The 13,318-nt window shown below is 44.4% G+C and overlaps 1 protein-coding gene across 1 annotated transcript in view; it reads left to right on the forward strand.

The window, feature by feature from the left end:
• Nucleotides 1–694: 694 nt before the first annotated feature.
• AKAP10 (A-kinase anchoring protein 10) overlaps nucleotides 695–13,318 on the forward strand; it is a 46,034-nt gene continuing 33,410 nt past the window's right edge. The window contains exons 1-3 of the mRNA XM_073668037.1: nucleotides 695–968; nucleotides 11,327–11,371; nucleotides 12,585–12,773. Of these exons, the coding sequence (XP_073524138.1) occupies nucleotides 713–968; nucleotides 11,327–11,371; nucleotides 12,585–12,773 (490 nt within the window). The 5' untranslated portion in view covers nucleotides 695–712. The remainder of the gene's footprint in view (nucleotides 969–11,326; nucleotides 11,372–12,584; nucleotides 12,774–13,318) is intronic.

Raw genomic sequence — 13,318 nt, forward strand, 5'->3', positions numbered from 1 at the left:
TATGTGGGGCCCATTGTTCTGTGTGGAGGACTATGTGGGGCCATTATACTGTATGGAGGACTATGTGGGCCTATTATACTGTATGGAGGACTATGTGGGCCCATTATTCTGTGTGGAGTACTATGTGGGGCCATTATACTGTATGGGGGACTATGTGGGGCCCATTATTCTGTATGGAGGATTATGTGGGACCCATTATTCATTATGAAGAACTATGTGGGGTCCATTATACTGTATGGAGGATTATGTGGGGCCATTATACTGTATGGAGGACTATGTGGGGCCCATTATTTTGTATGTAGGACTGTGTGGGGGTCCCATTATACTGTATGGAGAACTATGTGGGGTCCCATTATCCTGTATGGGGGACTATGTGGGGCCCATTACAGTGCATACTGGTTGGCCCGTGACTTTGCCCACGTTTTACATTTTGGCCCTCTGTGTGTTTTGAGTTTGACATAGAGGAAATATGGAAACACCGTCTGTCTGGATCTGCAGCTCAGTTACTTCTGCCATTTTGATATGACAGAAGAATATGTGGTCTGCTATTTACGGTGCTTTCATATGTGCTATTGCCAGCCAGTCTGTGACTATATGGATGGGTAAAAAGCCTAGTAAAGGGTTTCACCGGAAACTACAAATCCCAGCATTCCACAGGGCCCTCAGTTAATATGGCCGCCCGGGAGTCACCAGGCCGGGGTGATCGCCCAGCATGCCCCGCGGGCCCCGGAAGACTGTGCTGTTGACAATATGGCGGGGGCTGGAGCTGCGGCTGGAGGAAGGAGGAGGAAGTGTCATTCATGCTAGGACTGCGGGGAGAGGGGCTCCTAGTAACCGCAGAGCTCCGGCAGCGGCGTCCCCGGCGTCCCGTGTGCTGGGTGAGGGGAGCCGGGGCGCCACACTATGCGCTGAGGGAGGCGGGCACGTCCAGGGAGCCGGCGGCGCCATGTCCTTCTTCCGCAGGAAAGGTAAGAGCTGCCTCTGACAGCCCGGTGTACGGGAGGGGACTGGCTCCTGGTGGGGTGTCACTTCTGGGGGGCACCGGGGACTCTTAAAGGGCCAGTGCACATGCAGTTTTCTCAAACATAGTTAAATGTGAGCGGCCCCTTTACATTGGTGACAGCTGAGCTCCCTGGTATCCGAATGTCATGGTGATGGACATAGAATTGTGACCCCAAAACTTTCATGTGAGCTCTTGTAAGCTATGGGGATCACGTGCCTGACACGGGCGTAGCCTTTAGTCTGTCAGCGGCTGCGGTCACAGAGACTGGTCATGCCGGCGGAGGGCGGTCTGTCCTGGATGATCAGTACTTACCTGATGGAAGCCTTGGTATAAACCATCATTCACATGACAAGCCCAGCACTACAATAAGGATCACCTGCCCTTAGGATTGGGTATCATTATCAGATTATTGGGGGTCCTCAGCGGGCACCCCACAAATTAGGAGGTCACTGATCTCACTGATGCTCGGCTCATATTCACTTCAATAGGAGCTGAGCTGAAGGACCCAGTCTAGTAAGGATAGATCATCAATAACCCAAGAATCCCTTTAAAAGGATTTTCTGCCCTTTTAAATTGAATGAGCTGATGACCAGTACACGGTGTATGAAGCTTTGCAGGCCTGATAACAGCCGATCCTGTATTCCTTGGTGTCAGACCCCACCAATCTGATATTCGGATCAATCCTAGGGATACAGGATCCTCATTGTTTATGTAGCAGACATACTCCTTAGAGCAGGGATGCCAAAATGAAAATCTTGGACAAAGTCGCGGAATAATGGGCCCCATGGCGTCGGCCATGCGGAATAATGGGCCCCACATAACCACCCTGCGGGCCAGATTTGGCCTATGGTCCGAAGTTTGACATGTATGCCTTAGAGGGAACCTGCAACATCGGATAACGCTAATATATATCTTATGTATCTATAATATCATTTGGAAGGTGCCCGTATGAAAGTTCAGGACCTGGAGAGGTTTCGTAGACTTGTGCTTTTAGGCCCTGCTAGTAGATGATCATTGAGGGGCTCAGTTAGACCCCCTCTACTCTGATATTGATTGGTCATCACTGTCATGGTCCTGCTACGTAATGATTGTTTTCTGTTTGTCTTATTCTCAGCTGAGTCCTGTAAAGTCCCAGGAAACCCCATTTGTCCGGCTCTTTCCTTCGTCCGCACACCGCAGTGTGGCCGGCACTTTCTCTGTTGACTGTTATCTTGTCAGTGTGAGGCTGAGTTCACACGATGCGTTTCCGAGGCGTTTTTGCAGTTGCGTAAGCGCCGCGGAAACGCATTAAAAACGCATGGTAGAAGGGCAGCAATGTTCCCCAATTGAAATCCGCATGCGCTGTGCCCATGATGCGGATTTTTCCGCAGCGTAAACGCTGCGGTCAAAAATCCGCGGCATGTCAATTAATTTTGCGGAAACGCTGCTCTTTTGCCGCCATTGACTTGCATTAGACCGCATGGAATCCGCATCACTGTATATGTTGATGCGCATTCCGTGCGGTCTAATGTGCGGATGGTACCCGGGTGTGGATGACAGGACTCTCATCCAGACCCAGGTACCATTAAAAAAAAAAGAATAAAAAATATATATATTCTCACCTTCTGACGGCCCGCGCAGCGCTCCTGCTTGGTTCGCGGCACTTCGGAGTTGAATGAAGAAGGACCTTCGCTGATGTCAGAGTCATGTGACGGGTCACGTGACGCTGACGTCGGAAGGTCCTAAAGTCTTCACTGCCGGTAGCCGGGACCGAGCGAAGCCGGACACCGGAGGCCATCAGAGGGTAAAGTATATATTTATTTTTTATTTTTTGACATTCACACACTATATAAATTCATGCCGGTTGCATGGATTTATATAGTGTAAAGTTGACAAGCACTTTCCAAGTGATGCTAAAATCGCTTGGGAAGCGCTTGTCAACCCGCATGCGGAAATGAAAGTGAAGACCGCTTCATTTCCGCATGTCCCTGGCAGGAAACCGCATGTACAATCCGCAAGTGTTTTTTCCTGCCAGAGAGATGCAGAAACGCTCAGGAAAAAATCCTGAGCATTTCTGCATCGTGTGCACATACCCTTAGATCTCATCCTCCGCTGCCACTTCTCACATCCCAGGGACGTTACACTTTGTGATACCAGGGCGTCTTTATGTGCTTACATGCTACAGTTTGTTGTAATATATCCCAGGCATTATGTGATGCCCTTCACAGCAGCTGACAACCAGGGGCATAAAGCTACATACCTACATGACATACCTACATGAAATAAGACAGTTATCAGGTGTCACTGGCGTAGGAGGGTTTAGGCCATGCTCCCACTTAGCATAAATGCTGTGTTTTTTGGAAAGGTGTTTTTTTTTTACAACACATGTCCACTCTACATTTGAAGACGCTGTGGAACTGTGCATGTTTTTTTTTTTTTTTTTTTTAGCATGTGTGCAGGTTTTTCCTTTAATTTTCAATTGGTAGCTTAATAAAAACATGTAAAATTTCAGTAGCGTTTTTCAGTGCAGAATCACAGTATTTTTACACTTAAAAATCCATTAAAAACTATGCTTTAAATCTGCACCAAAAATGAATAAAAAGCAACAAAAAAACACAAATTAGAGCAGATTGGTATTGATTTATGTTTGTGTGGTCACCAAAAAATAGAAATACTGCAACATGAAAAGCAGTATTTTTGCATAACAGAACAACTGTTCAGTGTGTAGTGGCCACTGCCAAGAACTGTAGATCAACGCCTAGTCTTAGACAGGAGATGACTTGTAGCACCTGGTAGGGGCATTACACATTAGAGTAACACCATTGGCTCCATTCATTGTTTATATCTGGCTGCCCAATCTACTTTAGCAGTTGACTAGTCAGGATGTGGGAACTGTTTGATCTCATAGTGATAAGGATGGGTCATTAATAACCCAAGAATCCCTTTGAAAGGATTTTCTGGCTCTATTAAATTGAATGAGCTGATGCCCAATACACAGTATACGGAGCTTTGCAGGCCTGATAACAGCCGATCCTGTTAGTACTTGGTGTCGGACCCCACTAATTTGATATTGGGACCAATCCTTTCCTCTTAAGTCTCGCACTTCGCATAGGGGCTGGGCACCATCCTAATGCTGTTAACGTACGGAGTAACCCTATATCCAACTTGACAGGTTCCCTTTAAATGTTGATCAAATCAGTTACTCGTGGAAATAACTTGCTTGTAAGCCGCCATCTGCGGGATGGAGCTTATGTAATCTTATAGAGGGTGTTCTCATTGTTGTTAACACTTTTTTTTTTTATCAGGAATGATCCCCAGTTGTAAGTATGGCCCACAGGTAAATGATCTAATGCCAAGTGATGAAGGTAAATCAAGGGGGCTTCCTCCGTTATCAGGAGGCCCACACTCATCTCATCTTGTATCTGCTTTATAAAAAGTTATTAAGAATTTCTGAATACTGGGTTCACTTACTTAAATACTTATTTACATAGGTATGTGGTCATTACCAGATTACTCCTGGGTGTAGTCTGGGGCCATGGGGTAATTTGCTTAATTGCTAAAATTTAATGACCCATTTATACAGACTTATTTCAGGCTTGTAATAATTGACAATCCAATCTATTCTAGTTGTTTGTCTCTCGCTGGCCTGTGTATATGGGCCAAAGAGCAAAAATGAGGGCAGAACTTCTGCTAATACCATCTTTCTTTGTAGTTTCATGTTCGGCAGCACATCTCCTGTTTACACGGGGCGATGTGCTGCCGATACAATACAATCACCTGACAGCATTGTTCTTGTCTCTTAGATGATTGTCGGCGTGTTTACACCGGCAGGTAATTGTCTTGTTCATTAGGGACATTACTTCTGACCTGGTTGTTTGAGTGGATGATAAATCGTTGCCCTCTGGAGTGGACACATTTTGGGCCACCGTTGGGAAGTGTTGGCGTTCCTTTCTGTGAGAGCTGCACTTTGTAGTCCGCCTTGTCTCTTGGTGCAGGTTGATAACATTGGATGTACACTTGTTGACCCAGATATGGAGACTTGTCAATTTACAACCCAGATTGTACACGGATGGACGATAATTTGAGCGCTGTTCATTTATGCTATGCATGCTTCTCTCAGATTCTCCCTCTGAAGATATGTCATCACCCGAGGCTCTCGCAGTGTGAGAAGATCCTCCTCTGTCAGTAAGACTGTGGTGGAAAATAGACACAAAGTAAGCAACCTTTATAAAAAGTAAAGTACCACGTAATTGCCATCAGCAGTGCCCGGCAGCCATATGTGGCACTTGTATTCTGATGATGCCACCAAGGGGGAATTGTTCCCTCTGTTCTCCCACTTTTAATTATTTAGGTGATTTGATATATATTACGGCTTTGCAAGGGGTACAGACAGCAGTGCCAACAAAATCATTGCCGTGGGTGGCGCTTTGGGCCATATGTGTCCAGCTGCACTTTTTGGCCACAGGCTAATGGTTATGGTTATTTTCCGCCTCTACTGAGACCGACACTTGACTGTCCTTGGAGAACTGACTACTAGAGAAAACTTTAAAAAGGTTTTCTAAAGCTTAATCTTGAGGAACAAGTCTCCTAAGCCTCCCAGTTTTCTGCTTGCCAGGGCACTGTTCGGACCAGCTTCATGGTTGAGTCACTGGCCTGAACCTTGTGCTCTTCAGTGCTGCAAACAGCGATAGCTTGGCCGCGGGGGAGCACGGGGGGAGGCGACGCTGGCCGCGGGGGAGCACGGGGGGGGAGGCGACGTTGGCCGCGGGGGAGCACGGGGGGAGGCGACGCTGGCCGCGGGGGAGCACGGGGGGAGGCGACGCTGGCTGGATCCTGCCAGCTTCAGAGCAGCATTTGTATACCAAAGCTTGTAAGGAGTGCGCTCATTTGCCTAGGAAACTGGTCACTCTTATACACCGCAGAGGTGGCCAGTAACTAAGCAATGAGCAGTGCAATGTAGAATTAAAAAGCCCTTCATTTTTTGAAACTGAGAGGATTTTTAATAAAAAGTAAGAAACAAAACTGCTTGTTTTTACCCATTTTTCTTGTTGAGACAACTTCTTTAATCTAGCATGTACTTTGACCGCCAAGTAAAATTGATGGAAACTGAAAGGTCACTATATCTGCAGACGGTGCCATATTGATGTCTTTATTTTCATAGGTCAGTCAAGGTTGCATGTTCTCTCTTACCACTTATTTCTCATCTTCAGTGCATAGGAGTGAAATCTGCATGTAACACATGACTATTTTGCTCCCAAATTGATGCGTATTTGCAATTCTGACATGTGGACCTTGGACTAATTCACATGACTGTGTTCCAGGTGTATAAGTAAAGGCCTGACCGTGGTTCTCATGACATGAACATGAGAAGGGCCCAATTGAGACCGGGAATTTGCACTCCAGCCTTAATAAAGGGAGGCCAGGAGTTAATTGCATCAAATTCATTAAGAGGTGTGCTCCTTTTTAATGAATTTGGTGCATATTTATAATGCAGTCAGCCTCAGCCATGAGCCTCAGCTAGAAATGTACGTTGGCCACAGGCTCTTTAGTATGGAGTTGGCAAGTGCTGGTCAGATGGCTGGATATGGTCCCTGTGCTCCTCCAGTGCTGCAGGGAAAAAAAATTACCTCTGCTTACAGCATGAGAGCGCACACTTTGGGCCTGCAGGTCAACCATGCAGCTGGCCAGAATTGTCAATCATTTCGCATAATTTCAAACAGTTTTCTACCAGAATTCTAGTAAAAATCGCTTGATGATTTGGGCCCTAACAGTCTCAAATTTGGAATATGAATGGAAATTTATAGCTGCCAGACTGCTGTTTGCTTTAGCCCCCAGGCCGGGTCCACATGTATCAGATTTCGTTGCTAATTTGTCCCAAGAACTCTTGTCCAAGCCTAGTGCTCATCTGTTTGGCGGAGTTGGAGTCAGAGTTGTCTATGGAGCCGTTTGGCTGACAGGCTAAAGCTTTGCCGAACACGATATAGCTTTCTGTTATGTTTTCGTCATTACTGTGACGGAGGCAGATGCCCCACCCTGGCCAAATAGGAGTAATTGTGCTTAGATAATGCAGTCTTTTCTTAGCATAGTCCTTCCAGTTTGACTGGGTTAGAGATTCTCTGTTTCCTCATAGGAGCGGTTGTACACTTGTCTCTGCTGCGGTACTTGTCTGATCGATATTAAAAGGGAATCTGTCACCCGGTAATCTAAGAGCAGAATAATGTATAGACAGAGGCCCTGATTCTAGAGATGTCACTTACTGGGCTGATTGCTGTAGTTTCGATAATCGCCTGCTGATAAAACAGTAATTTTATCCAGGACTGTGGAGTCGGTATAAAATGGACCGACTCCGACTCCTAAAATATATAATTGGGTACAGTAGTTCAATGCAGTTTATGGGGAATATTTTTTATAAGAATTTGGGAAAGTTATGAAATGTCCTATTCCGTGTCTAGACTTTTAGCTGAGATGGATCTGTGCTACAGTAAATTTATCACTTAAATACGAGCCATGTATGAGGGAGTCGGAGTCGGTGTCATGGAAATTGAGGAGTCTGAGGTTTGGCTTACCGACTCCACAGCCCTGATTTTATCAGTAGACTATTAACCCTGCTGGCATGTACTCCTCTATATTCATGAGGTCTGTATAACCCTGTCCCACCACTGATTGATTGGCAGCTTTCTGTGTACACTGTGCATAGGCAGATTTCTGCCTATCAGTGGTGTGGGCATGGTTATACAGGGCTCAGCATTCGGAGAACTGCTGAGAAAACGGATTTTATCAAACTGCGGCAATCAGGAAAGGAAGTGACAGCTGGAATTGGGATCTCTGCCCCTACATTATACTGCTCTCAGATGGGGTAGCAAAAACGTGGTGACAGATTCCCTTTAATCATCCATTGTTTAGCATACATCAATATTCCATTATTTAATAGACCAATACTGCAGAGATTGGTTTGTGGTGTATTTTGATTTTGAGTTTTGATCTAATTGGCAGGTGGCAAACCCTATGCCGTTTAGTGTGTGTTTGGCCATGTTCACACTAGGCTTTTTTTCAGCATTTTTTAATGCATTTTTATGCAAATTTTCAGCTGCGTTTTACAGTACCAGCAAAGTCTGAGATTTCAGAAATCTCATGCACACACCTTGGTTTTTGTGTCATCAGTATTTTGTGCTTTGAATGTTTTTTTGCACAATAGAGCATGTCACTACTTTCAGCTTTTTTTTCTGCGTTTTTCACCCATTGAAAGTAATGGGTGGTGAAAATATGCCTAGTGTGAACATAGCTATCAGGTTTTGCTGCGTTTTTAGTGAAAAAATTAAAGTAGAGCAGTATGTGAAACTCATTTGTTTTTGTGATTTTACCATCTTGTCTTTGTCACCTGAGATGGCAGTTTGAATTAGGAGAGTTTAATTAAATTAGTGATGTGTAAACATTGGCTGAGCTAGGTATGAGATCAAACAATACCTCTGGCCCACGTCGGTGTGAAATTGAACAGTCTGTGAGCAACTCAATGGCAGACCATAGTGTGAAAATAAATAAATAGTGTCCTACAAACTCAATACACTGCCCGTGTCTTAGAAAAACTATTCCTGAACAATTCATTTCCCCCCACTGTTACATTTGTAATTCTGGTTAATACGGTTTCACATATGTCTTGCATTGGTGACCTGTGTTCATGCTTCTCTGGTGGAAGCAAAGCTGAACTTTGGGATCCTAAAAAATGCAGCAACAAAACCTGCGTTTTTGACGCAGCTTCTTTCCTGCCAAGAGATCAGGTTTTGCTGCAGAACAAAAAACACCTAGTGTGAACATAACCTATCTGTAGCCAATACTCACAGTGGCCATACACCAGAGACCACACGTTATATTGCTGATCGGTTCTGCCAAAATCTGCACGTTTTGGCTGATTTCAGTAAATATGATCTTTGCATAAAAAGTTTTCAACTTTTAGAAAACCAGAGGTTTATTCAGATCACTGGTTTGTATCCAAAGAGCGGTCTATCAAGCTGTTCAGTCTGGGCATCGACCAACTTGTAACGTTCAGGATTTGCCCATATTCAGGGTCTGATGCCGCAGTATAGGAATGTCCTGTAGCACTAGTGACATCCTGGAACAGATTCCTCTATAACAGCTGGAGAAATCCGGGTGTTTGCGTTGGCTGCCCCTGTTCACGGCTACATACTAATTTCACTATTTACAATGCTTTCTTGTAGCTGACAGAAGAAAGACAACCACCACACGGCGGCCGGCAGCATATCACGGCGGTCAGCCGAACTTTGAGCCTCAAGAATTTTGTTCTGCAAATTTCCACTCAAGGGCCTTTTTACTGATTTACATGAGTTAAATCAACTATATGTACTCTATTTTGTTACATTTTATATAATCTGCTCCCTTTTCTACCAGATTGTCCTTAAATTTATAGATCTTTCGTGACCATTTATTATTGGTGGAGAAAGGTTGAACTTCATGGACCCAGGTCTTTTGTTTTTTTTTCAACCTATGTAACTAAAAATCGCCTAGACACCTGGGAATTTCATTTACATATTCATATCCGTTCTACATATCTCAGATCTACTATTGAGCTAAAATGATGTCTGCTGAGATGTCAGTCTCTTGGTAAGTGAAGCCTCCAGCAGAGAAGTGAGCGTGTGCTTCAGGGAGTTCAGTCGCTCTCAAAAAGTTCCTTTTATGTGGTCACCTAGTCGCTGCTCTTCTTACCGGCACTAAAGTGTTAAGCTTCATTGTGGTAATTGTGCTGATGTCTAATAGTTGACATCGGTGGTCTGATCATATTTCCTTGTGCTTTTTAAGTAGTCTCCTTCCCTACTGGTCTTCTGCAAAACCTAACATCTGGCTTGTTTTATTCCCTGTCAAAAGTGGGCAGTTTTTGCTGTGTTATTCCCACTGCTCCTTAGTTTGTTTTTAAAGCCACCGTAAGGTTCCAGACATATGAGGACCTGTACTTGGTGTCAGTTTTTATGGACTTTTCCAAAGGGGCGTGGCTCTCAGGGTAAAAAGGCAGAGGAGGCTAAAGACCCCCCCCGAGGATCATGTGAGTCACACCCTCTTTTAAAGACCACCATAATTAGCACTAAAAAACCAGTCCATTTCTCTGGAACCGTATTCCGGATTTATAAAAATAAATAAGAAAAATGGAATACTTAGGATCAGGGGTAATAAAATAAGAGGAAAAGAAGCTGGTCACTTTTGATCTAGTGACACGTGCTCTCTAAGGTGAATTTATTTTCTTAGATTGAAAAATATGTCTCTCCTATTACCTGATTGCTAAGCTTGGCACAGACACTTGTCCGGAGACCTCTCGCTGGAGAGAAGTAAAGGCGCATTTAGAGAAAGTGTATGTTATTGAGAGGGTGATACACAGACCCCTTTGTTCTTGCCTCTAGTTACAGATTAGTCCTGGTCCGGCATCATGTGAGATCGTACAGCTGGAAGACGCATTAGTGCACAGAATGAGGAGAATCGCTGTGGACTGTAACTCCGGGCCTCCATGTAGTGGATGTTACTGATGCTCTAATATAGTGTTCCCCAAACGCCAAACTGAGCGTCCTAGATGCTTTTTGCAGTCTTTCCCAGAGTACCATCCGGGGTTTTTCTAGGGGGACTCCCACCACATATAGCCCCGTCCCTGCGCCTTGGGGGCGGCCCCCCCATCCCCGTCCCTGCGCCTTGGGGGCGGCCCCCCCATCCCTGTGCCTTGGGGGCCATCCTCCCCTCTGTGCAGCTATTTTTGCAGCACAGTGAGAAGTCCCATCACTGAGTTTGCCATAAAAGGCTGTAGGAACTACTTTTCTTTTCCTCCTTTTGGACACTTTTGGGATAGGTAGAGGTGCTTATTTTATCTTTTTTGCCATGTTTCTCTAAGGGAAGTACAATTTTAGATTTTAGATTCCTTACCCTATGCCTAGCACTATTTGGAGAGAGTCTACACCAAGGACATAAGTTGTATGAATCCGCTGAGCGTTCCCCTGCATGGAGTTGTCAGCAGAGATAACTGTTGGCCGAACGATCATTCAACCAACAGCTATCTAATGTGTATCTGGGCTGGAAGTCTTCTTGGGATGGAAATGCTGGAGAATCCTGTAAAATCCACACCAAAATACAATAGCAGGCAAAATCCAGCTGTAAAATTGTCAGGATGTGGACCCAACCTGAGGACAAGGAAGGCCACTGTGGATCTCGCCAATGATCTGTAATGTTTCCAAAGCAAAGTCTACTGGTGGATTGAGCAGGAAAGCTCCTCTCCTCACTCTGACCTCACTAATGGGGGTACTTAGACTTGATGACTGAACAATTCCTTTAACCATTTTTTTTTCTCCCTCACAGTGAAAGGAAAAGATCAAGACAAGCCAGATGTTAAAATATTTAGAGGTAATGCTGTTTAATTATTTCATTATTGTTTAGAGGGCTAATAAAAAGCTCACAGCATGGCCTCACCTGCTCTGCACGATGGCTCAGTGGTTAGCACTGTTGCTTTGCAACTCTAATGTCCTGAGCTCAAACCTGACCCAGGGCAACATCTGCAAGGACTTTCTCCCCATGTTCATGTAGGTTTCCTACAGATACTTCAGTCTTTTTTTTTACTCTAAAATACTTGCTGCTCTCACTCCATAAGACTTGCTTGTCTACACGGTCTAAAAATATGCTAGATTTTTTAAATATCATAAACTACATTAAAAACCTGGTGCTTATTAAAGGGAATCCATTACCAGGTTTTTGCTATGTAATCTGAGAACGGCATGATGTACGGACTGGGAACCTGATTCCAGTGATGTGGCGCTTACTAGGTTGCCTGTTGTCATATTGATAAAATCCGCATTTTCTCTGCTGCAGATTTAGCGGTGTTCTGAATGCACAGCTCTGTGTAATCCCGCCCACACCACTGATTGGCAGCTTTCTGTGTACACTGTACATTGATAGAATGAGGCCAATCAGCGGTGGTGGTGGGGTTACACAGAGCAGTTGACTAGGAGGCACCAGACACCTAGTCCTCTAGTGATAATCTCCTGCTGATAAAACACTGATTTTATTGCAACAACACACAGCCCATTAAGTCACACGTCACTGCAATCGTAGTGTCAGTCCCTTCATCATTCAGATTCCCTTTAAGACTCTCTAGTAAAAATTACCAAATCAATTCACATGACTTTAGCCCTTCGGTCAGTTCAGTAGTCCATGGCCACCAGACGTGAGCCTGGGGAACCACCTCTAATCTGCTGGAATCCCTGGCGCCATGTATGAGTATTAGTTGGTACAGCATGATATGTGTTTGTCGTGCCGCAACAATGACGACATATCGGGTTTATAAATCAGGAAAAGGCTCCAGGGATTCTTGCAGGTAGTAGATGGTTCATACGAGGCCCATCTAGTAGCCATCTCTTGGTTACAAACTGCACAGAAAATTCTGCATTTATCTCCTAATGTTTCTTTTTAAAGTGGAATTGGTGGAACTTTCCAATTCTGCATTTCTTGCAGAATTTTCTACTGATCAGGTAGAATCTATAAAAAAAAAAAAAAATGTATGTATGCCAGGGTTGTATAACTTTTTATATAACTGATTAAAGTTATATTTTGTTTCCCTTAGAAGTTAAATCTGCACCAGTACATTCCCCATCAAGAAGTCCAAAAAATAATGCCTTGCTGGAGGCTGCTGGACCAAGCCATGTGGCGATCAATGCCATATCGGCCAATATGGACTCGTACTCAAGTAGTCGGACTGCTGCACTTAAAAAGCAGCCAACTCACATGGAAGCCACACATTTTGGAGACCTTGGTAAGAGACAGATTTTGTCTGACCCTCTCAATGCACGTGTCTTAGTTTGGCCAAGCATGCATGTACTCTTGGTGGAGAGCGGGGAATAATTTGCTGCCTCAACAAAGGATCGGGCATGTAAAAATCCAACATGCTTGACCATAATAGTTGCTATTGGGGAGAGTCAACTCTCTCCCATACATATTAGTCATTCTGCCTCACCAAAATTGGTTCAAATGACACTTACTGAATGTGTATGGTCAACTTAAAGTGCTTTTCCATTACTAAACTAAGCCCAGTTTTTAAGTTATCCCCTATCCATAGGTTAGGGAATAATTTAATGAGTTTTGAGTGTCTTACCCCGGAGGAGTAAAGCACTCGGTTATATCCAGCAGTCACCTAGAAAATGAATGATGCACAGTTGCAAATGTTCGCCTTTGGCTGCATTTTTGCCTGATTCTCCCAGCCGTCGTAGCCATGGCAATCAGCAAGTTATCTTCTATCCAATAAATAGGGGATAACTTACAAACTAGGGAAATACCCATTCAATTTTTTTCCTTTTAAAG

This window comes from Phyllobates terribilis, unplaced genomic scaffold (genome assembly GCF_046119375.1).
Source record: "Phyllobates terribilis strain yellow unplaced genomic scaffold, ASM4611937v1 Scaffold_2__4_contigs__length_985480577, whole genome shotgun sequence".
Classification (NCBI taxonomy): Eukaryota; Metazoa; Chordata; class Amphibia; order Anura; family Dendrobatidae; genus Phyllobates; species Phyllobates terribilis.